The sequence below is a fragment of the Vanellus vanellus genome, assembly GCF_965231255.1.
Source record: "Vanellus vanellus genome assembly, chromosome: 1".
In the NCBI taxonomy this organism is placed as follows: domain Eukaryota; kingdom Metazoa; phylum Chordata; class Aves; order Charadriiformes; family Charadriidae; genus Vanellus; species Vanellus vanellus.
The window spans coordinates 62,867,841-62,894,312 of NC_138905.1; the positions used below are offsets into that span (position 1 = coordinate 62,867,841).

At 36.2% G+C, this 26,472-nt stretch overlaps 1 protein-coding gene across 1 annotated transcript in view; it reads right to left on the reverse strand.

The window, feature by feature from the left end:
• PARPBP (PARP1 binding protein) overlaps window positions 1–26,472 on the reverse strand; it is a gene marked incomplete at both ends in the record, with an annotated part of 55,303 nt that overhangs the window by 5,467 nt on the left and 23,364 nt on the right. The window contains 3 exons of the mRNA XM_082481980.1: window positions 6,885–6,966; window positions 11,633–11,811; window positions 17,286–17,469. Of these exons, the coding sequence (XP_082338106.1) occupies window positions 6,885–6,966; window positions 11,633–11,811; window positions 17,286–17,469 (445 nt within the window). The remainder of the gene's footprint in view (window positions 1–6,884; window positions 6,967–11,632; window positions 11,812–17,285; window positions 17,470–26,472) is intronic.

Genomic DNA, 26,472 nt, shown 5'->3' on the forward strand with positions numbered 1-26,472 from the left:
TCTCTCAAGTAACAGCATTTACAGAACTAAGCAATGAAAAATAACAGCAGTGCCTGAAGCTAGATATTAAGTCATTTTGTACAGGCATGAACAAATCACATGAGAAAGGCAAACTGGGATTTTTTTGCTTTGTGGAGCTTTTTCCTTGGAAGGATTTCTATACACAGTAAAATTACAATGAACTTCAAGCATGCCAAGATTTGTTAGAGTTGTTAAGCCACAAATTCTTTTTAAAACTAAAACTACAGTTATGTTCCCAATTGGAGGGAAATAGTGCCTCATATAGGAAAGGTTGTCTCCAGTTACATTAAGAAAAAAATATGCCAAACTACTGAAGTCCTTGCAGCTGTTTTGGGCTAGATGTGTTAACAATGCAGCAGGATTTCTAAAGCAATGTATCAAAAGGCCAAAACAATCCTAAGTTTACAAAAAAAGATCTGTTACTCTCTCATGTATTGCATGCTCACAGCTTAATAGCTTTTATGCCTTCCTTCTTAATGCCTAACGTTTGCAGTTTCACCCGATCCCATTAGTTCAGGAACTGTATTTTACATATAAATTAAAAGTCCAATTAATCTTTTCTGGTGCACAAGAAAGATGAAAAATCTTATCATGCAACAATGTTGTTAAGTTTCTCTTTAACCTAAACAAGCAGGTGACAATAACAGTCCTTTCATTCCTCTCTCACCAACAAGCAGGGCTTACTCTACCCCATTGAAATCAACCAAATAAGTAGTCAAACAATAGGTTATCTAGCCATTTCAGATAAATGGAAGTATGATTCAAAGAAGCAGACATAAGGTTGGATGAAACCTCTTTAGATAAAAATACTTCTCTCCTGTCCAATTAAACTTTCTACATATTTTTGTAAAGCAAAAAGGACTGATAAGGACAACTGACTACAAGAGACATAACTCAACAGATGTTCTATAGACCTTTCAGAATTAAAGACTCCTTCCACAAAATACCATTCACCAGAAGACATTTCACTTAAACAATAGATAACAAACTTGAAACTCTATATTGTCTCTGAAAGGAAGATTGAACTTCCTCTTATTACCCTTACCTGCTTCTGCTGGAGGGAATGAAAAAATGCAACACGCTAGTTCCCCAGGCTTCTTTCTTCCCAAGGGATAAGAGTGACAGCTTTGCCTCCTAACAAATGCTGCTATAGTTAGGTGATCTTTCTGCATCTCTTCCAGTATTTAATGAGGATTGAAAGATAAAAATATTTCTTTGTCTTTCACTGTTGCCAGGAATTTGTTTTGGCACAATGGAAATACCCACAGGTTTATTTTATTTTTAAACACCAATTCCAGTTCACAGCTACCCTTCTACTTTATCCACTCTCCATATTTTTAAATACTAAACACATACACACGATGTTGTGCCCTAGGTCTTAATATTATCAATATGCACTCCTCCACATAATTCTGCAGGAGTTTTGAGATCAGTTCATCTTAAGGATGGAGAGGACATAGTGATTTTTTTTTTTTTTTTTTAAAGAAATTAGAGAAGTGTTTCTCCTTTCACTTCCTCTGCCGTCAGAGGCAGCACGGTAAAAATGACAATTTTATGGAACTATTGCTAGCATCACACATATTGCATGAGAAACTTCTCAGAAGAATCATTGACATAGAGAAGAAACATCAGGTTGCTATTGTCTGATTCAAAAGACAAATGTATGGTATCTCTTCTGAATCAATTGTTAAAATGAGTGCATTATGCATAAAAAGATTTACAACTGTTTATTTTACAAGCAACCTGTACACATTTTAAGATGGCTGTATGAAATAAGAACAAAGACTGATATGCAGTGTAAGAAGGTGACAAATATTACTACAGCACGAGACCTATAGTCACTGTGACGCCCATCCATAAGAAGGGCCGGAAGGAGGATCCAGGGAACTACAGGCCAGTCAGTCTGACATCGGTGCCTGGGAAGGTCATGGAGCAGATCATCCTCAGTGCCATCACACGGCACATGCAAGAGAACAGGGTGATCAGGCCCAGTCAGCATGGCTTTGTGAAAGGCAGGTCATGCCTGTCAAACCTGATCTCCTTCTATGACAAGGTGACCCACTTGCTGGACAAGGGAAAAGCTGTGGATGTTGTCTACCTGGATTTTTGCAAGGCTTTTGACACCGTTTCCCATAGCATTCTCCTGGAGAAACTGGCTGCTCATGGCCTGGACAGGTATACTCTTCGTTGGGTAAAAAACTGGCTGGATGGCCGTGTCCAGAGAGTGGTGGTAAATGGAGTTAAATCCAGTTGGTGTCCAGTGACGAGTGGTGTCCCCCAGGGATCGGTGCTGGGGCCCGTTCTCTTTAATATCTTTATCAACGATCTGGATGAGGGGATCGAGTGCTCCCTCAGTAAGTTCGCAGACGACACTAAACTGGGGGGGCGTGTTGATCTGCTTGAGGGTAGATTGGCTCTGCAGAGGGATCTGGACAGGCTGGACAGATGGGCTGAGGCCAATGGTATGAGGTTCAACAACGCCAAGTGTCGGGTCCTGCACTTGGGTCACAACAACCCCATGCAGCGCTACAGACTGGGGGCGGAGTGGCTCGAAAGCTGCCTGGCAGAAAAGGACCTGGGGGTGTTGGTGGACAACCAGCTGAGCATGAGCCAGCAGTGTGCCCAGGCAGCCAAGAAGGCCAACACCATCCTGGCCTGCATCAGGAATAGTGTGGTGAGCCGGACTAGGGAAGTAATCATCCCCCTGTACTCGGCACTGGTGAGGCCTCACCTCGAGTACTGTGTTCAGTTTTGGGCCCCTCACTACAAGAAGGACATTGAGGTGTTGGAGCGTGTCCAGAGAAGGGCTACAAAGCTGGTGAAGGGTCTGGAGGACAAACCTTATGAGGAACGACTGAGGGATCTGGGGTTGTTTAGCCTGGAGAAGAGGAGGCTGAGGGGAGACCTTATCACCCTCTACAACTACCTGAAAGGAGGTTTTAGAGAGATGGGAGCTGACCTCTTCTCCCTGGCGACAAGTGATAGGACAAGAGGAAATGGGTTCAAGTTATGTCAGGGCAGGTTTAGATTAGATGTTAGGAAGCATTTTTTCACTGAAAGGGTTATTAAACATTGGAATAAGCTGCCCAGAGAGGTGGTGGATTCACCATCCCTGGAGGTGTTTAAGAAAAGGGTAGATGAGGTGCTTAGGGACATGGTTTAGGAGTGGTGGTGTTTTTATCAGGGTAGGTTAATGGTTGGACTTGATGATCTTAAAGGTCCCTTCCAACCTCACTGATTCTATGATTCTATGATTCTACGGGCAATTGAATTCATTGTGATATGTGCTGCACAGTAAAGAGAACAAAATTTATTTCTACAAAGAGACATTACAATCCAATAAAAGAAAATTATGGATTCACAGAGAAAGGAACTAAAATTAGTCATTATAATGGGCACCTATCTCAACACAAAACACTTAAGTTTTGGGGAGAGGTTGATCTAAAGGTTCTGAAAAAGGTTTTAAAGGAGGATGAGTTCTGCAGATACCTATAGGAAATCTCTTTAGCCATAAGAAACAGTATAAAATGGACAGCTGAAAGAGCTAGTTTGAAAACTTACAAACAATAAAGATTGGTATTGCAGGCCTAATGTAAGCAGGGACAGATATCTCAAAGCAGCAAATCAAAAGTAATCAATAGGTTGGGATAGGTTAAAACAAGTAGCTTATACATACTACAACTTAAAAGGAATAGACTGAGACGCAAACAGAAGAATGGCATCTAGCGTCTAATCACTTTGGTAACTTTTTGTACAGCAATCTCAGTGAAGAAAGATAGGCCAAAGCTGCAACTATCAAGTCCAAGAAAAATGCACAGCAGCACACCAAAAAGCAAAATGATATTTTAATAAATCATAGTTGAGTGGACATATGGATAGAGAAGAATATATTCTAGAGGTGTTAGAGTGAAAAAAGTAACAGGTAGGATATTTTCCTCAGTGTTAAATATACCAGGAAAGATAGACATACCACCTCAAGATCAAAAGCTGGGTATTCACAGGATAGTATAGAAGTAACAAAAGACGTCAATTTTGACAGAAGGAACACTTAGGTCAGATGAAGATCTGTGAACTCTTCATATAAAGACAATAGCTGAACTTATGCTTGTAGATGTATTCATCCACAAAGAAGGTACAGAAAGAAGAAAGAAGAGAAAGACAGGGCTCTATAAAGTCTTCATATGAAAAGGAAGGAGTAGAAACATGCACATAAAATGCTGTAGGAATTGTTAGAAAGGTAGAAATAAAACCAGAAAAAAAAAGACAAAATGAAAGAAACGTTTCAAGAAAGAAAGCAGGATTTTATGTGAGAGGATGGAGAACAAAGATGAATGGCAGACAGCTATCTGAGTTGTAGTTAGAAGAGTCATTAGTTGTTTGGCAACAGCATTTTTAGTTGACTAGAAGGAAAAACAAGACTAAAGTGAATATAGGAACACCAGAAGAATAATTCCAGACTTCACAGGAATATAGTGTAACTTAGATGGCAATGTTTGGCTGATACACAGAAAAGAGAATTACAAACATAACATGAAACACTCGGATATTGTATCTTGAGTAAGAGGACTCTATGCTGATACACAAATCGAGGAACATGTACACTCCGAACCGCATGATTTTTATTTTAACTTTTTTAAGTGGAAAAACATCTTGAGATATTTGGCCTTAGTTCCATCCTGCACTTTGTCTCTCTGGTACAATAGGATACACTGGAAGAAAGCCATAAAGAAGACTGATTGTGATTACTAGAAGCAGTTTAGCAGCCTCAGTATTGCTCTAAGATACGAGCTGTATAGCCCCAAGCAGCCATTCAGTTTAACATGTTAATCATGTTACTATTCACATTGCTAAAGTAGGGGAAGAGTCCACCATTACAGATTTAATCTACAAAAGATAACACTCTAAGCAAGCTTTACAGTATTCTAAGATACCAGAGAAAGTTTAGAAGTGTGAACCACAGGCTTTAGACCTGTTGCTTGTTCTCTTTTAATTTTGGTTTTCGTAAGACAAAGGGTCATTTATATTTCAATATAGTCATCCTCAATTATATTAGGGACCTGGTGAGCGCCAAAATCAGTTCTAGAAGTTGATTGAAAGACCTCAAAAATTATTGGCTAAAAACACTACATGTTTCATTCTATATTGCTACAGGTACATTCTATTTTGTCAATCATGGTGAAACAACACTAGGACAAGAGTCCTACAGAAAGTGACAGATTCTTGTATTTTATTAGCAAGGATCATAGGAGTCACAGAGTCCTTATTAGAGTCAGACATTACAAAAGCAGCACAGGAGAATGTCATGATGAACCTTTGCATGCAATTCCTGCTCCTGAAGTAGAGCTCATTCAATTATTCAGAGACCTCTGAAAGAACTAATATTTGCACAGAAATTATGGTAGCTCATCTGCTGTTTTTGATTAGCAAAAACTATTTCCAAAAACAGTTAAAATAGTTTCATAATATGAATCAGTCTCAGGACTCATATTCTTGATAGTTTCTGTCAAAAACCTTGTAAGTTTCCAGTAAAGGTCTCAAACTTAACAGGTAATTACTTTTACATAATAATTCTTGTACTTTGATAATGAACACAGCTGTTCATGAATTCAATTACAAAACCTTCATTTAGATAAGAAAACTATTTCAATGTATTATGCAAACAGCATATCACATTTTTGCTATTTGATGAGTAAAGCTGCAATTTAAATATGCTGTTTATTGTAAAATTAATATAATGTAGTACCTTTATCAGCCCAAATCTTTCATAATTTGCCTGTGAGCTATATGTTAAATCTCACCATAATTAGTGCATATACCCAAAATGCCCATCATCCACCCCACCCCCATTCCAAAAAAAGCACTCAGAATGAAGTGGGAGTATATTTAAAACATATGCTGGAAATACCGGCAGTGCTTTTCATTTTACTTCTTTATAATGACTTTGTATTTCTCAAACATATAATATGTTAAAATTCCCCTCATGTCCAGTGGCAGAAAGATATTTTCTATTGTGCTGTTCTATAACTAATTCTGATGGCTTAAAACACCTCTGTTTTCTTCCTTATATACTATTACATTTGTGTTTTTACCTGTTGTCAGGACTAAGTCCATAAAAAATATTAAGTCACTACTTTTATTTAACTCTCTGTTGAAATGCTGTGGGAGACACGAGCTCTGCCTCTTTCCATAGTACCAACGTTCCGGTTCAACAACTTTGCGGACAAAAGGACTATGTAAAATGCAGTACACGAAGATTGCAATTTTCAGAAACATTGAAGTTGTTCTTTTGAATAGTGCCACTTACAATAGAACGCTACAAAAGTATGTTGGTATTTCATCTACAAAATAGCATACGTTAGCATCTTTATTTTATTTTTCATAAAGCAATGTTATGGAAACGTCCTCCGAATGTTACAAATAAAAAGCATCCCCAAAAAATGCAATGAAAAAGGTTATTATACTTTTGGAATGCCTATATTATCAGAACTGAAATCAGGTGCCCGTGTTCAGTTTTATCTCTGTTTTCACATAGCTTCACTTTTATTTCTATAGTCCTGAAATACACAGATGATTAAATGAAGAGATATAGATTAACTAAGTATATCTTCATTAAGACATCTTCATTAGGAAGTACTTTTAAAGTTTAAAGCCTTTCCTTTCTGGAGTTTTAGATGCTTCACTTTCCATTTCCAATATGACAACACTGTTCAAGTTGGACCAATTACCCCAAGTTAATCACAATTACATTTCTGTAGCTATGGGATAAAATTCTCAAATACTTGGCTGAAATGTAACACTGGTATTCTCATTTTAGAATTATTATTCAGTGCATCTATAGTCACATAGCGATGTCTACACAGTACCTTAATTTTTTTTTCATCCATGGATTTCTGAATACGTTGTCTAAGAGGTTTTGGAGAAGATCCATTGGGTTGTGCTGGAGATCTATATTAAAAAGAGATTTAGAAATATTTAGAACATGTAAAAGCAATTAGTTAAGAAAAACAGTTACCATACCAAGTTCCTCAGAAACAGGAAGGCAAGTATCTTCGCTCTCCAAGCCTTGCTTTATTTTCTCCCTAACCATGTGTACTGTGACAACTGAAGACAGCGTAATGAAACCAAACCTACAGTTCCCATTTCTGGTATCATTTTGCAGTATGTTTACAATACTGTAGTTCTGCAGCCATGGTATTATTATTTGTAATGCTGATAATGAGTTACCAAGTCACCATTTTACTTACACTGCCTTGCATAGCATTGGTTGACATCCAGAATGATTTTCTTCATATTTACAGACTTTTCAATAGAAGTACTCACACAAACAAAATGCTTCCACCGTCCTGAATTTCAGTGTGTGAATAGTTATGTACAAGAATGAAAAATTTTGATGCCTTTTATGCAAAAATTATTGATGCATATAAGAGGGGAAATTTTGGTCTTCAAATAAAAAGAACTAATCTGTGCATCTGTAAATAATTACTTCGTTTATGCCCATGGCAGGCCAATGTGCATGAGGACAGTTGTTTCAAAAATAACTCACTCTTTATTTATTTAGCTCATTCTATTCAATTATTCCATAAATAAAATTTGTTTAGCTCATTCTTTATTTTATTTATTTCCATTTGTCTGTGATGCAAAACTTCTGCAGGACCTTGTAAAGTTTTTGCTATTTAAATTGCCAAAATATGTAGCTTCAGCATGCTGCCATCTACACTGTTGTTTTGGTTCATGAGTCCTCTTTGTAACTTGTAATGACAAAGTTCTCGGCATCCCACTTTTCCGACAACTGATGATTCCACAGGATAAGCAACTGACTGATTAAATCATCACTGCTTCTCTAGTGCATGGATAGGTTAGTTTCCTTTTCAGTGCCCACAGAAATGAGTTTTCAAGAGAGTCTTCGTTTTATACACCAGATCAACATTGGTATTCCTTAAATAGAAGGAAATTTTTAAAAGGTAAGAAAAACAAGCAAGAAGTAATGACTGGCTTTAATATTAATAGGATGGGAAGATGATGGCAACGATATAAGAAGCAGCAGCAGCAAACAAAGTTGCCCCAAACCCTGAATGCCTGTTGAATCTGCAAAACCAGAAAAAAAAGAATCTTTACTGCAAAAGAAGTTATAAAAATACTGAACACATGGCCAGGCAAAATTTAACTCTAAAATATAAATGTCATTTTTAATTTTATCAGAATCACCTTACTTTGATTTCAATACCTTCACTACATTTTTATGTTTGTTTAAAAAATTTTTAAATACTACAGGAAAAATAGCACACTTCTGCTTTGTATCCAGCTTCAAAATACACACACACAAAAAAAAAAAAAGGCAAGAGAACCTTTAATGCAAATCTAAAAAGAATATTTTCCAGAAGACCGAAATAAGGTGCTTAGAGGAGGAAAATATTTGATCGATATACTGAATGACAGATTAAGAAAAACTTCAGCTTGGTTAGGACTTCCTAAAAAACCAAACAAACAAAAACAACCCCCCACACACACACACAACACACACACTCCCCCCACAAAAAAACCAACACAACACTGAGGATGTATTGCTTACATTTTCAGTTCCCAAACATGCATGCATTTCAGAAATCACAATGAAAATATTTTTAACTAAAGAAAGCCAACAAAAAGTTAAACAACATAATAGCTGCATCTCAGCAGTAGCATTTTTGCAGGATTTCAGTGCAGAGAGATAAATCTACCCAATTGATATAGAAGTTTATTGAAAGAGGAAAACAAAGCAAGAAAAAATCCTGAAACGATGAAGTTTTGTAAAAGACATGTTCTTATTTAACCTTAGTCTGCACCCGAAAACTAACATCGCGCTCTCAAACTGACCAGAACTCAGACAAAACTACTCACAAACTTACACGTATTTTGGGATTCTTCAGTAATGAAATCTCTAGAAATAGCAAAAAGCATTGTGAAAAACCTCAAAACAATAACTACCATGTGATCAAAAAACATAGAACAATAACTAACATATGAGGTGACCAACAATTTGACAAACAGAATCAGATTAACAAAAAGAATCTGAAAACTGCAGTGACTTTACGGCCAAAAGTACTGTCATTTATGCTCTAAAATGTTCCAGATATACTATTAACAATCAATTGGCAAAAAGACCACAAGGACTCTAGATCAAAATTTTGAGTAACAATAAAGTGCTGTACTATAGAGGTGCCTGTACATCAACGCAAATCAGACTGACACCTTAGCTACTATCCTGTGCAGTATTAAGGTGTTCAGCATTAATAAAGCAACTGAAGTCTTAGATTAAAGCTGCTAGAAAAATGCAGAACACAAATATTTATTAAAAGTTGAGAATAGCTGTTTGCAAGTTTCATTTCATTTTTTGCAAAGTTTTTTATCCCTAAAACAATAATTTAGCATCATAAATTCAATACTTTGAATAAATTACTTTTAACTCAAATTTTTAAATGGAAGCACACAGATAATATTAAAAAAAAAAACCCATATACTGGAAAATAAAATCTAATCCAAATTGACCACTAAGAATTACTAAGGAAAACAGAAGAATTTTCTAGATTACAATATAAATTCCCAAATAGCGGTACCTGTTTACGCCTAAACTGAGAAGACACTAAGTCAAACAAATGTCTTATCCTTTGGGGGAACATTCAAGAAAATTCATTCAGCTGAAAAATCAAATGATTTTGAGGCAAGTGAAACGAAAGCACTCAGTGGACACTCTTATTCAGAAATAAGTGGTTTAAAATGTCTTTTTAATTAAAGAGTTACTTTAAAAAACAAAACAAAAAACCAACAAGATCCCTAGGTCTGAATAATAGCAGTGTTTAATTCAGAAAGAATTCATAGAATCATAGAATCGTTTTGGTTAGAAGAGACCTTTAAGATCATCAGGTCCAACCATTAACCTAGCACTGCCAAGTTACCACTAAACCATGTCCCTCAACACATCTACACGCCTTTTAAACGTGTCCAGGGATAGTGACTCAACCACTTCCCTGGGCAGCCTGTTCCAATACTTGACAACCCTTTCAGTGAAGAAATTCAGGTGGGCTTTGATTCCATTCACATAGAGCATTAACCTGAATCTGATTATGTTCCTTTTCATTCTGATAAAAATACAACTATGGTGAGGTTTATTAAATTAATGAAGCAATTTAAAAAGTCATGTGGATCAGTTTTCCTGAATCTGAAGTAATAGAAAAATAAGAACCTGAAATCAGGGTTATTTTAAGCTTGTTACCTGGTGAAATAGAAATGTATAGATACAGATATCTACAGATATTTAAGAGGTGAAAGAATATTCCACTATAAGTTGTTACAAGCTGCCTTTTATATTAAAAATTATTACAGTTTTATTTAGAATTCTTATTAAGTGAAAGAAGTTTTTTTAAGTTTTATTAGAATGTGCTTATTTCTTCAGTTTCATAGAAGAGGCTGAATGATAAATTCAATGGAACCCTTAAATTCTTTGACTTTTAGGATCCTCCGTCTTCCAATTTAGGACCTATCACTGCTTTCCTCTTTCCTTGCTGTTATCCTCACAGCCTTGCACCTGCACACTCTGATAATGTTGTTATGGTAGGCTCTTATGGGAAATGACTGCCACCAGCATAAGAAACACCCCTTTCTTCCCCACTTTTCCTACCCTTTTCATTGTAGATCTTCTTTTATGTTAGGGAATCCAAAAACGTGCATGCAGAGCTTAATAAGCAAATGGCCACACAGCCCCTGCCCTGATGAACAGATGCTCCAATCACCACAAGCAAAGACAACCAATAAGGGGGTTGAGCAGGTTGTTATGAAGACAATATAGTTACCCTGGGAAAAGCATTACTGGAGAAATAAACACTATACTACAGAAGACGTTTGGGAAGCCTGGCTGCTTTACTTCCCAGCTAGCCACCAGGGAGAGTTTTCTCTTTCCTCTCCTCTCCCTCTTTTTTTGGTTTTATTCTTCCCCAAAAGCATCTTTCACCATTAGAGTCAATGTATGCCATCAGCTACAGACACTACTAATAAAGCTTTAAGAATGTGAATTTGTTTCAACATTCTTTGTGCAATACTATCCTGATTGACATGAAAAACTATTTAACTATTTAAAAACTGTCTTCACAAATTGTCACCCAAAAATCTCTAGTGTCATAGCTAGACAAAGGCAGCATCTTCAAATTGAAGAGTAATCTAATTAGCTACTGAACAGACAGTATTTGAACTTAGGAGTTCAAACTCAACTTAAGGGGTGAGTATTTAGGTTTGTTGCAAAGGATATTCCTTCATGGGCTTTGTGCAGCATAGAAATGTACTAGCTCAAGAAGTCCATATTACAAAAGTATCTTGAAGATACAGAAAATGTGAATGAAGAGGTAGAATACTTTTGAGAACTTGAGACTTTGAAGAATGCTTTCCACCTAATCTCACAATAGACTGCACTTCAGTCATTTGCTAGCCACTCGGTATAAGATCTTAAAAAAAAAGACACACACAAAAAAAACACACCACCACCACCACCACCCCCCCCAAAAAAAAAAAAACCAAAACAAAAAACAAGAAAACCACAACAAACCAACCCAGCACAAAACACAAAAAACCTTCTAGTACTCACCTGAAGAGTGTCAAAACAGGGGTGACTCCAAGCACATTTAAGCTTTCATCATTATATAATAGTTCTGCTTTGTTCTGGGTAGGAGGATTGACAGCTTCTTCATCCAGAAGAACTAGTAAGACCTTTACAGTATCTCTGCCACAATACACCGTGCCATGATTTATGGAATGCAATTTTGGCTGAAAGTAAATAAAATTAAAAGGAACATACAACAGGAAAGGTCAGCAAGCCAGTCCAATAGCCCACCTCCAAAGGCAACCCATATCAGCACAAGGTGTGAGAATCCCCTCCTTCCCTTTCCAGTAAGCATTTATGGGGCACCTGTCCATAGGAAAGTTCCTTCCTTAACCCAAGCAATTAGTAGGGCTTAGATCCCTGCCAGCTGGAGGTATACACTGATGAGCAAGTCATACAGAAACGTACAAATCTGATGAAACCATGCAGCAGAACTTAACAAATTATTTTCTCACAACCAATTTGAGTGCTATGGGTTACACAAACACATTCTGGTGAAGTCCAACAGCTCCAACTAACTGAATCTGCTAAAGCAGTTGGTTAAAAGTTAAATTTCCATTAAAATTTGACAAGAGGGGTACTTGACACAATCTCCTGTTGTTTGGAACAGGATGAATTCCTCACAATTTTCCACAAGAATAAAGAATTCCTTAAAGAAAATAATAATCCACATCTGGAAGTGCTCCATTCTATGGTCAGCAGTACAGATGTAGAACTCCATAGCCACTACGGGACTGCAAGAATTGCAAGTTTTCTATATTTTTCTTTAAAATTACTCGGAGTTCACCAGAGAAATTTAGTGCTTAACACACAGTAGTAGACTTTTAAAAGCTACAGGCATTCTTATTTACCAATGCACAGAAATATTGAATAGCCTAACTTTGTTCAGGACAGGACAAGCAATGAACTGCATTTATCTAATCAGTTAACTGCTATTAAATACAGTCTTGAAAAGATCAAATTCTATTTCTCTCTCTATTTGATTACATCAATTAGTGTATGTAGCTTTCAAGAAACCATAGCAACACATGTCAGTCAGTTACTATAAGTTATAATCAATAGCTAGAAATAGCAATTACAGAAATGGTTGTTACTTGGCTTTACAGAATTGGCCTATTTCAGTACCATTTAATTTCCTTAAAATTTATTCTGAACCTCTTCAGGCATTACCTCACCACATCATAGATTTTTATAAAATGTCATGTGTGTCACGGTAAATTTGTCTAAATGAGAAAAGTGCAAATTTGGCATCATCTTGACTGATTATACACAAAGGAAAAAATAATAATCTTTAGAATATAACATAACCTCCTAACTGCCAAAAGATGAACTTCAGAAATCTCATGTACTACAACAAGTGACTTGGTGTACTAATCATGAAATAAAACCCTATTGTCCAAGGCATAATAAGAACTTTCTGCAAGACAGCAATTCCTGCCACAAAAACCTTGTTTATTAGTAAGCTGAAAATTATGATTCACATTATTTTTTCAAGAAAATAGTCAATCAGTCTTTAAAGGATAGTGACCATTAGCTATTCCAGACTATTCTGGTTAGTTCCAAAAACACCAGCCAGATTCCATTTACAGTAGTAATTTTCTCAGGAAGAAGTTAATCATAATTCCTATTAGTCACTTGCGCAGGCTTCAACACAAAGTAGTGCTTCCTGCTGCATAAATTAATAACTTTTCCTGGAGCTCTAGATTCTTATAAAACAGGTATTTGCAGGAAAACTGAGCAATGATGGAAGAAAACTGCCACTGCCAGGAGAAAAGAAAATATTTTTCTAACAAACTCTTTTCAGGTACATTTTATGAAGAAGCAGCATTCCAGGAGCTAATGGAGGCATCATTTTCAGCTCTACAGTTAAGATCATAGTTTAAATTTGCACTCAGAGAAATTATTCAGTCTCTTGCACGTGAAAAAAAACATCCTATCAAAACCAGAACTTATTCTGAATACAGAACAATTTTTCTGAAAAAATTATAGCATCAGGGTTTGAGGGTTTCTTTAAAAAGTAAAAAGCAAAACACAATAAAAAAAACCAAGATATACGTGAAACTTGGCACAGAGCACTAATCTTTGCTGCACTGAGATCTTAAGGGAACAATACAGATGCTTCATTTTTTTTTTTTTCTACAGCTCAAATTCATTTGGAAAACTTAGGTCTTTGGGGGTTGGTTTCGTTTTTTGATTAGTAATGTTAACCTACCCCTCTCTATGCTTAGTAAAATGTACTGCCACACCAAGCTCCACTAAAATATGTAATTTGGTATCAGTCTCTTAACATTTGTCTAAGCCTCCACCCCTTGACTCTGTGAATCAATTATTTAAGAATTATCATTAAAATATACATTCATCCCACAATCTTTGCAAACTTCTTTTACATCAAAAAAAAATAATTCACCACACCAAAAATCAAAGTAGTATCATCACAACAACAAAGGTAGACAATTTACACACACTCCACCCCTCATCCCTTCACCACAATTACTTAAACAAAAATTCCCCACACTTACTCCGCTCTCTCACAATGTTCAGCCCACATCTTGTCCATTACCTCTCCCAGTTACTGTCCTTATCTCTAATTTCTCAGGCCCCACATTAGGCACCACAAACATCTGTGGTGGGTTGACTTGGCGAGCCATCAGGTGCCTACCAAAGCTGCTCTATGACTCCCCCTACTCAGCAGGACAGGGAGAGGAAATACAATGAAAAGCTCATGGGGTCAAGATGAAGACAGGGAGTCACTTACCAATTACCATCATGAGCAAAACAGACTTGACTGAAGGAAATTAAAGTAACTCATTGCCAGTTAATCAGAATAGGACCCCTCCCTTCTTCCCAGACTCAACTTCACTCCCATTTCTTCTACCTCCTTCCCCTGAGTAGCACAGGGGGACAGAGAATGAGGGTTGAAGTCAGTGCCTAATGCTTTGTCTCTGCTGCTCCTTCCTCATGCTCTTCCTCTGCTCTTTTGTGGGTGCCTCCCATGGGATACAGTCCTTCAAACTTCTCCAGTGTGGGTCCTCCCCATAGGCTGTAGTTCAAGAACTGCTCCACCTTTCCACAGGGTGCAGTCTTCTAGGAACAGACTGCTCCAGCATGGTCCCTCATGAGGTCACAATTCCTGCCAGCAAACCTGCTCCAGCACGGAATCCTCTCTCCATGGGTCCACAGGTCCTGCCAGGAACCTGCTCCCATGTGGACTCTCCACAGAGTCATAGCTTCCTTCAGGGCACATCCACCTGCTCTGGTGTGGGGTCCTCCACAGGCTGCAGGGTGGATATCTGCTCCACTGTGGATCTCCATGGGCTGCAGAGGGACAACCTGTGTTATCACAGTCTTCATCATGGGCTACAGGGGAATCTCTGCTCCACTGTCTGGAGCACCTCTTCCTTCTTCATTGTGCTTGGTGTCTGCATAGTTGTTTCTCTCACGTGTTCTCGCTCCTCTCTGCTGTTGTGTAGCATTTTTTACTTTTTCTTAAAGGTTATCACAGATGTGCTATCATCCCTGATTGGCTCAGCTTTGGCCAGCAGTGGGTTCATCTTGGAGCCAGCTGGAACTGGCTTTGTCTAACATGGGGGAAGCTTCTGGTGTCTTTTCACAGAAGCCATCCCTGCAGCCCTACCCGCTACCAAAACATCGCCTCATAAACCCAATACAGCACTAGATTTGTCAAGCCAAGCAACACATCAGTCACATCCAGACCACAGTCATCTCTGATGGCTCACAGTTACATCTATATTGCAGGGAGTGTGGATGTACTGTAGTGAGTATGGTGAAAAGGATTAGCTTAAAGCCCATCATCCTCTGCTATGTACTCAAGTTTCCTCACTGAGGACAGCTATAGTAGAATCTGCCCATTCATAAGTAGACAGGATGTTCCAGCAATCAATTAACTTAAACTCAAGAATTGGCCAAAAGCTTCGACAGAATCACAGATTCAAAGTAATATAATTAAGTTCATAAGCTGCCCTCAGGTGCCCATTTTGAGAAAAATATTAACTTCACACTGCTGTCAATGGGATTAAGTATTTAACCACATTTCCTAACAACATCGGCATACAGCCATCTTTGCTATCTTATGCCTCAACAAGGATACTGGTAAACATTTCTACAGGGTCATTAGACTATGAACTTGACCTATGGAGAACAATAAGAAACACAAACCCTTTTGGAAAAGTGGTATTTTCATGAATTTCACTGAAGAATATGTTTTTATTAAAATAGTTTTACCTGGCTTATAAAGATCTAAATAATTTTATATTTTTTTATCAATAAAACAAGTAGCTAAATAAAGACAGAACTGATAATGGTGATCAATTTTTCAGATAGGGAAGAGAAAGAAATAGAAGGATATGAAAGGGAAACAGAAATACAGTGATGAAAGATTCAGGGGAAACAGGAAAATAAGGATGAAATATATACTCCATCTGCTCAGTGGAAACACACATTTAAACCAGTTTAGCCACTAGAGTCTGGCTGATTTTAGCTCTCATAGAAAAGAAAAAAACATATTGGAAGTCTGATTAAAATTTGTTAGAAATCTTATGATACCATGGGGCAATTCCAGTGATTTTACAAAACAAAGCATTCTAACAATGTACAAACATTCAGAGTGTCTACAAGTTTTAAAAAGTTTCCTAGACAAAAATACACGACAGTAGATGTTTTATATATCAACAATGTAAAATAAATTAAAGCTAGTTGATGTTTTTATCACAAAAAAAGATCATAATATTAAGATGAGCAGATTCTATGTACAGAAACCACAAATAGAAACCCTGTATTCTGCTCTCCACACCTGACTTAAAGAACTTCCAATATCCCGATTCCTTCCATTAAACTAAAATAATAAATAGTTTCATTAGCGTCTTGAAACACTAAAAGAAAAACTTATATGTTGATTGTTTGGGTTTTTATTTTTATTCTCTTCCCACTCCACATTTAGCCATGTTTTGGACTTCTTTCATATTTAACTTTATTTTGAATGCCTTACCCTTAGAAATACTTGATGCTGAGCTAATAAAACCTGTGTATTTTAATGAAAATTACTCATAGATGTTCTTAAATCTTAATTCTACTGTTATGAGGTTTTTTTCTTTGGAAATTTGTTATAGCTCTACTGACTTGAAATCAGAGGTTGCTCAGAGAAGTTGTGGATGCCCCATCCCTGGAAGTATTCAACACCAGGCTGGACGGGGCTTTGAGCAACCTGGTCTAGTGGGAGGTGTCCCTGCCCATGTCAAGGGGCTTGCAACTAGATGATCTTTAAGGTTCCTTCCAACCTAAACCATGCCCAGACTGTAAAAAGGAGACTTTACATGTACATCTATAACAACTGCACAAAAAAATATTAAGTTTTAAAGAGCATTTTTGTTACAATTTTGAAGTAAGAAGTTTAGTTTAAGTAAATCAGCTTTTTGAAATCAGCACTGTAATCCTCAAGTATAAGTCTTTCAATGAGTGTAAAACCACAGTGTAGAGGAAATGACACTGTTCTGTACTGTTAGGAAAAGACAATACTCTATATAATGTCCTTTAAAAAATATAAAAAAGAAACACATCAGGCAAAAGACATTGGCTTTCTTGTAAACCTAAATAGTAAAAAGAACAAAAGAAGTCCCATTACCCGTGCTGGACTGACTCCAGTAGTGCTGGCAGTCAAGACATCATGTTGTGAATCGATAATATTTTTAATCTTCAAATCCAAATCTTGTACAACTTCCTCTACTGCCTGACAGAAAGGATCCCCATTGCTTCGGCCTTTTATCAAATGCATCTTCACTGTTGACAGAATTCGACCCCCTGCAATTCTGAAAATAGGCACAGGGTCATTTCCACATTAATCTTGGCAGCACTTTAGTATACCTATTAGTGTTGAACATAGCCAGTCTTCACAGTTAATCAAAACTCTTCAGAGAACAGCTTTGATCTTTTCAATCAAACAGCAGTGTAGAAGTATTGTCCAACATAATAGTTTGCTAAAAAAAAAAAAAAAATTATAAGGAAAGGTAATGAATTCAGCATTTAGTAATACTCTAAGCTGCAACACAAAACTAACTTCTCCATAAAAGTTCAAAGAAAAGTACTTTCTTTAAGCTTACAGTTACTGTTTTGCTCATAAGTTGTTAAGCGTAAACAAAATGTTTCACTGTAACATGCATTCCAATTTAACCGACTATTAGATTTTTGAGTCTTTTGCACCTCATGAAAGTGCTTCAAAATATCAATCTTTCAATTTTATGTAAATAGTTAGTAATTAGACTAGATGAACATCACTGTTTACTATAAAGGCTATTATCTTTTATTAATCTTTTTCATCAATGAGAAAAAATGCCTACAGAAAAGAACTCTGTAGTTTAATTATGAAATGCCCATGCAGTTTGACATCAAAAATATAAATAATTGAATCTCATTGATATAGGGGCTTTATTTCAACCCTTCTTATAGAAGGATAAGGCAGCATTTGTGAGTGCACCTAAACTCTGTTTAGACTGTTAATTTCATATCATGGTCCAGTACCTTCAACCATTCCCATTGCATGTATGATAAGACTACTTTTGTGATCACTTTTGGAATAGAACCACCAGGTCTCTACCCAGTGAAACTCTTGAGAGATTAGCAGTTACAGTTGCACAGATGATGCTCCAATGGGCAGTACTGAGAGAATTACACCATGTCTTGCTCCCTTAGACTTGCAAGATCCACATATTCTATAAAAATGGAAATGTAACAGGCTGCCAGGTAGACTGCATTATCCTGAGTAGGAAGGAAAAAAAAAAAAAAAAAAAAAAAAATCAATTCTTGAAGCATCACAAGAAAACCCAAAGAACTCGAGTTCAAAAAATGGCTACAGAACTGAGGCTCTTGTGACAGTGTGCCTTGATTTACCTGACCTGGTGAATGAGAAAAAGCAGTTACAGATTCAAGAATTCCATTTATAAGTGCATCTTTCCACTCAGGGGTCAAGAGCGCTGCCCTGAACAATGATGCTCAAAATTAATAAAATAAAATAACTTAAAGCTTATAATGAGAGTGAGCATAGTCCTATCACAAGAATGGAAAATCCACGTGTTAGGAGTGAATCGCACATTTTGCAAGTGCACCTACTGACCACACGTTACAACAGCCATATGGAGGTACATAGGTAGGAATTACTAGTGATGAGGCATTACTATGAACTATGACTATGAACCAGGTTAAGTAAATTAGCTAGGGGATCACAGATCTTATCTCAGAGACGATAAAAAACTATACTGAGACAGCAAATGTGTCTTCACTACTTTAGTAAAGATGTAGTGAAAGACAGAATAAACCCCTTGAGTTAAATGTTTAATAATTTTGTCCAGTACCTACATAAATCATTAAGTGAAAGACTGTATGTTTTAACATTGCTTGAGTTTGGGCAAATAACAAAAAGCATTACAAGAACCACTCAGCTCTCCTACATCATAATGCATCTCCTCCCAAAAGCTTTTTAAAGTTGCATGCTGTTTCGAAATTTTATCATGAATTCTCCAGTCTTCTCAGAACACAAATCCATGATCCAGACCAATAAAGTTGATTGTAAGCAAGATTCCCCTCACCCCACCAATCAGTCGTTTATCTTCTGTTTAATATTACGTATATACAAGGACTCCGGTATTTCCCTGTGACATTTTGTCTTTCTGCTTATTTTCCCTCAACCTTTTCAGCATGGTAGGCAATATTTTATTTTTAGCTCTAATTTATAGGTGTTTGTTTTTAATGTATTCCCTTCCCCTTTTACTTTTTCCACGCACAGAGTTATTTTCACCTTTGAATACCAGCTGATAACACATGTAAGAATAAAGGAAAAAACAGAATCATAATGAGAGGCACAAAGGACCCATTCTTTAAAATGAAAGCAAACAAACAAAACCCCAAAACAAACCCACACTGATTCCCAGTAAAAACAGGTAGAGCTCTGTGTTCAGAAAATACCCTGAATTGAAATTAGAGATTGAGACAGCACTCAGGACAAGTGTCATAAACATTTCTTCTGTTCTTACAAGGCACATATTTATTGCCAGGGTTGGAGACAAGATCCTGTGCTTGTGGGCCCTTCTTTTGAAGTTCTACAATCCCATTCCATATCCTTAAAGTAACATAGATTCTCTGTGGTGACAGCAGTGACTCAAAAAATTAAATCAAAACAAGCAAAAATAAAGCCTTAGTATAATGTCAGGCAAGCAGCAAAAGCAACAAAAGCAATTCTGTTCATTCTGAACTCCTGCTCTAAGAATTTTTCCTTTCCAATCTGGTTCATAAACCATCTTCCCTTTCCAACTAACGAAGAGTTTCTTTTCCAGACTTTAAGAAACACTGGCCACTTCCCTGCAACATCTAATAATTGGATAAGATGGCCAACTGTAAAAAAAGGTAGCCTGTTAAATCCTACCTTTAACAGCAGAATTACAGAGTCTTACTTTTTTTACCTTTTCTTTTTTCTTAAGAGTTAGGTTTATCAAAGCAGAAATACAGCATGTGTAGTGTAATCTAACATCATTCCATCTAGTTCAGACACCAATAATTTTGATTTAACTATACCATGGACTGTACAAAATAACTCAATACTTATTCACGCACTCTGGAGTCTTGAGCTGCCATTGACAACTACAGAAGAATTTTTAGATACATCCATGATGCTTTAGATCACAGGTTTGCAAAGAAAAAAAATCAAGAAAACAAAAACACACACACACACACACAAAACACACCAACCAAAAACCCACAAACAAAAACAAACCCCAAAGCCATGGCAATGACTTTATTACTCCAGGTGACATAGCCTAATTTTTCAACTTCTTCCATGCTTACGGGCTTCCTCCATGTTCCTTCCTACTTACCTCAAAAGGATACCTTGCAAAATGAAATAAAGGTATATTTTGTACATGTTAAAATCTGAAGATAAATTTTAGAATTCTAGTTGGGAGAACCTCCAGCAAATGAAACTCTGCATGTCTACATTCATATAAAATAAGTGGGTAGAGCTAGGTAAGAATAGGAATTGAGTCAGAGGAAAACTAGTTTGTTTATATTGTTTCCTGTTAAAATAAATGTAGGGAACCGGGCCAGAGACCTTGCTGTTTTGGCTTATTCTGGCTGAACAAGACTCCCATAAATAACTTAGGAAATCTGAAGTTAACTTGAAACTTTTTTTTGGCTTTTTTCCAAGTCAAACCCAAATATTTCCACACAATTCTCAGCTTTAACTTTTACAGATTAAAGATTATTCAATTCACATTAGATTTGCAGGCTTAGTTAAAGAGAAAAACTTGTGCTTAGCAGAAATTTAAGTTCAGTGTATGCACTTAGCTGAAAGAACAGTCACCATGTGAAGTCTCTCTGCACACAGACCAAGAACCATCCAGATCTTAGAAAGGACAGGTTAGGGGAAACACAAAAAAAAGGGAGATGGGGGGGATATGCTAGTGTACCTCTGCTCCAAAAACCACAATTCAGTCTAACCACAAGAGAATGAAAAGTTCAAGGGGAAAAAAAAGCAAAAATAATCCAGTGCAAGTTGTCAAGAGGTAAGAAGAGAGCATTGCTGAAGAAAAGTTCTGTCTCAGAGATGCATATAGGAACTGTAGCCAAGTCTCCTGTTGCTTCTCTCCAAATTGCTTTATTTTCCCCAGCCCTAAACTGACACTTTCCAAAATAATACCCTCAAATTAGAAAAGCATTGTATTAAATGAGTAATACTTGTACTATAAGTACTGCGCTGAACCTAGAACTCGAAAACAAACAAAGCAGGTGAAGGGATTGACTGAAGTTGTCTTTGAAAGCCAGGTTCAGTCCTTTCTGTGTACAGATATCTTGAGCTTACCTACATCATTATAATTACCCCATATTTTACATACATATACAAGTATTATACGTATAGAATTGGACCTGGGTTAACTAAGATAATAATGCCCTTAATTTAAATACTACGCTTTGTATGTGACTTGATTACCTTGTAGCTTTTCACTGAGAAAAAAAAAATGTGATAAAAACATTTTCTATGTTTATTTTTTTGCCTCTACTGCCCAATGCCAACTAAGGATATTTGCTATTAGAAGTAAAGTTCATTTAATCTCTTTTTCTCCCCATATTCCTCCTCCTTTTCCAGGAAAGAGTTCCAGTCCCCCATCAGATATACACTGTACTAACTGGAGCAAAGAAAAGGAAAAGTTTATTCATACTTCAAATAGAATTTATATAAACAAGCCAAGACATAAAATGCTGATCTAATGTGTGTGGATTAGTACTGAAACACTGTGCCATAGCTTATGCCATTTTATACCAGGATATGATATAACAAAATAAGTTATGTTGTGAGGTTTGTTTTATTAGTCTTGAATATATTTATAAAACACTGAATCTGCATCATTTCTGCTATTTCATGAATATTTCAAAGCTAACTACAGAAAGCCATAACTAACCATGTCTAGCAGTTTTAAAAAGTATGGTAAAGCCAGTCTCAGTAGGAGAGGCATTCTTTCAATTTCATTGTATATTTCATCTAGAGCACAAATGGAGGGCTAGGGCTTTGTCCGTGTTTATACAGTCCTTTCTGTGGTAAAAAGAATCATTCTTTTCCCAGAAAAGATAATTAACTGGATCAAAAAACAACTTCACTGGATCAACAAATAACCATCTTGCAGATGAAACTATAAATTAATTCAACAATAAACATAATAGTCCCTATTTAAAGAAATCAAATAAGTTACCTGAGCACCTTCAGATCCACTAATAGGACTTCATTGCTAGTGAGGTTTAAAGAGATTAAGGATTAAGTCAAAGCATGAAGATAAAAGGAAAATGTGGTAAAAATGCAACTCGGGTTTTTGGGGGCTTTTTGGTTTGTTTGTGGTCTTTTGGGGTTTTGGTGGGGTTGGTTTTGTTTTGTTTTGTGTTGGGTTTTGTTGGTTTTGGGTTTGTTTGGGTTTTTTTTTTTTTTTTTTTTCTCTCCAAAAGGGAGACCCTATGCCAGATTGCTCTGATATTACTCTCTTATAGGATTATATTATGTAGAAAATCAGTTGGATTTACGTGAACATTGAAAAATCTGGCATTGTACTAGAAAAACAAATGTTTATATGAACAGAATAAGGTTGAAAACTGTTATCCACTTTGCAGTTCCTAACAGCTAGGAGGGCAGCAAAAGTTTGTTTTGAATATGGAATTACATGGGCAGAGCTATCTGCCTTCAGATAATTTTTACAGCAGCAAAAGTTAAGAATTTCAGTTGTTCATAATTCTGAAAAAGGAGCAAGAAATCTAATTGAATTCAAGAATGAACTTGATACATTAAACACAACAATGCCATTTGTCTAAGGCAATACAGAATTGGAGAGACCTTGTCCCTTTCCAGTCAGGGTGCCTGATGTTTCATTCAGACCATAGGCTGCCAACATGAACTATTCTAGGATGAAGTGCTTCGGTCTCACATGCATGGTCTTTTAAATCATATTGAAGGAGGACTCTTATCAAATCCGCTTAGCAGTAAAACTCTGTCAGCTACCCACTGTTATCTTTATCTCTGATGGAAATAAAGAAAGAAAATCCATCAGAGTAATAGTAAAGGCTAAAAAACCAAACCCTTTAGAAAGAACCACCTTCCACTGTATTTGGTCAGGGAATGTTCAGACACAAAAGCCTAATCCACTAATACAACAGTACCGTGGTGATCTTGCACTGAGTGGACTCAGCTAAGTCAAAATGTGACCATCATCATTTCTGTCCAGTATTCCACAGTGAGTCCACAGCAGAAGCAAGCACCCTTTCCCTTCTTTGATGGCCTGCATTTTTGGCCTTTATTTGCTTCAGCCACTGGAAAGGGTCCAAACACTACCATTTTCCATTACAGTCTTAATTTACACTCTTATTTCCTATCCACAAAAGCCAGGACTGCCAGATGGGTGCGTGAGGGGAAAGCATATGATCGCACAATTAAAGTTTATGTTAATGCATGCATCTCAGGTGACTAAATTAAAACTTCACTGGCAGCCTCTAAGTGTTTAGTTTTGCAGATAATGTTCAGTTAACTTTTTTTTTAATTAACAAGTTCCCAAACATTTCAGATTGACTGACAGAAGGAATGCCTTACCATCTTCAGCATGAAACAGAACTAAGAGAGGAGTATACAGTTCAGCTGGTATTCATCTCACTTGTCTGGTACCCAAAGAAAAACAGATGTGTACATAAAGATAAAATAAATCACATGTTAAAAATGCCTTATTTGCATCAGTGCTTCTAAAGGGAGTTAAAAAAAAATAGTACAGTGTAAAACTACCAGTTTACTAGGCATTGTATAAATCGTATCTGTCACAGGTTGTTTCCACTAAAAATATTCTCAGATCTTCTGCATATTTGAAACCTTTTAACTTAAATCATCTATGTCCCAGTTCTACCTATTTCTATCTCATTTTCCTTATCAAACCATCTTTTCTTATGTTGAGGTAACTAATTTATAAGAAATTAATTGCATGCCTTATCTATTTTGTTCCTGCTGAGATTATCACATAAAAAAGCTCCTCTGCTTACCTAAAATCTAAATGACATTGGCAACAGCCCTTCTTACAAAATTACAGCCTTTGGGTGCAAAGTTAATATGATACAGAAGCACTTTTATTTATTTTCTAGAAATACACCTTTTGTGGAAAAGACTAAAGCAGCATACATAAAGAAAAAAAAAAAAAAAAAGAGAGTTGAGGATATGGACAACATTTGAAACCTGATAAAAAGCAGAGCAGACTCCTGAATCCTATTCCAAGAACAGAAAAGAATGTATCAAAAATTTATTATACTAATGTCAACATTTCTATTCATTCATTTCAACTTCTCCAACACAGGTTAAAAAATAGATGACAAATATATAGCTAGCTAACTTATATAGTGGGAACAAACATCTTAAAACAGATTATAAACACCAAGTGATCATGGGGTGGCAGGGGATCACAGCCTTTTTCTTTGTTATGGATTTAGGAAACGACTTTGGAACTTGATAAGAACTGAACTGTTATCCAATTTTTGAATTTAGAACTACATGAAGAGAGTAGCAATCTAATTCTATTCTCAAATGCAAGGAAGCAGGATGTCAACTGGAACTTCATCTGCCTGGGTAGAAGATAGGGATAATACAATATACAAATGCTCTTAACAGAGCAGTAACTGTGCCTTTAAAGCAAACCCAATGCTTTTTGTAATTTTTATATGCATAAATTTTAATAAATTAGTAGATCATGTTAATTTAGATTTCAAAATTTCAACAATCAAATTGTATTAGTGAGTTTATCTAGATTTTAAATGTATCTGGAAAAGAAAAAAGTAACTATATCAAAACATTCATAGTACTCAAAAATTCCACCTCAAACAATGAGCACATACATTATTACTCTATTTTTTTTTAACCATACAGAACTAAATATTAGGCAAAGACCCTACCTTAGGCCCTTTGTAGTTTTGGAGTTTATTACATACACAATAAAAAGCACAGAAAAAAGAATCCCGTTGAGAAGTATTTTTCCATGTTGCTGCTGCTGCTTTTGCTGTATTGCCAAAAAATTCTATCTTTTAGCTTGGTGGAAGAATCCAGAGGGACTCCATGATACAGTTCCATTGTTCCACCATAACGTATCCACCTTTATAGTTCCCTCTAGACTTAATCACTTTCCTGCAATTTACAGAAAGTTATCAGGATTGGAATTAAGGGCAGGGAGCTGCCAAATTGCTTCTCAAATCTGGATTAAAGGCAGGCCATGAAAACAGATGAAATCGTAGTTTGATATCTGTATAATGGCATTTTTTCAACCCAACACTGATATAAAAGTGCCATAGAACCACACCATCCATGTCTTCTTTTTAATTACAGGACTATACTTGAATTTCAATATCTAGGACATAATGGTCAGTGTATTCTCCAGCACCAGGTGAAATTAGGAAGTTAAGGAAAGAGGAAAAAAAAAATCAGTTTTATTAAATGCAGTTTTGTACAGTTGGAGCACTCAAGACACCACACTTCAATTGCGATATCTCAAGTCAGAATTACCCTCAAAAGATCAGCTTTTTCAATCAGAGTTTTCTATTTTCTTGTAAATCCAATTTAAACCACAGTTAAGTTTACTTTAAAAATTGTTTACTTCTAAACATATTTTAAAACTTTCTCAACATTAAGTTTAAATTAAGACAATCACATTAAAGTATATCAGTATTTCCATTATAAAGTTAAATGTGTAGGTAAAACAGATAATTTACTTCAAAATTACATTAAAGCACATTAGTCTCTGAAGTGGCAAACAAGTCCAGTGAAATTTTTTTAAGAGTCTGGTTTAAACCTATTTTTTTTCTTATTAAATAATTATTTTCTTACATAAGCCTTTCTGATATTTTTCTATTTCCTCAAAACACAAGAACATTTTTAATTAAGTCACAAGCACAATGTTTGTTAACATGGTAGAATGGTAATATAGTCTTGATTTGGGTCATTCTATATAATCAGTAACATTCACTGTAAATATTTAAACACCAAGGTATTCTTAATTTCAATGGTGTTATGAGTTGAGAAACAGGTTAGAGTGTCTAAATTCTCAGTATTTTACTGAAAAACAGCACATTGCAAATACTGTAAAAAAGAGATTAATCCAGTAAAACATACAAAAAAAAAGTTAGAAGGAATATAAGTTCTTTGTGATTACAGAGCTACACCTTCATTGGAATAACCAAGACTTGGGGGGACAGCCTGACAGCTGGAGTGCTACAAAGGATGAATACAAGCAGCTGTTCAGAAAAGACAAGGTGAGGGAGTGCCA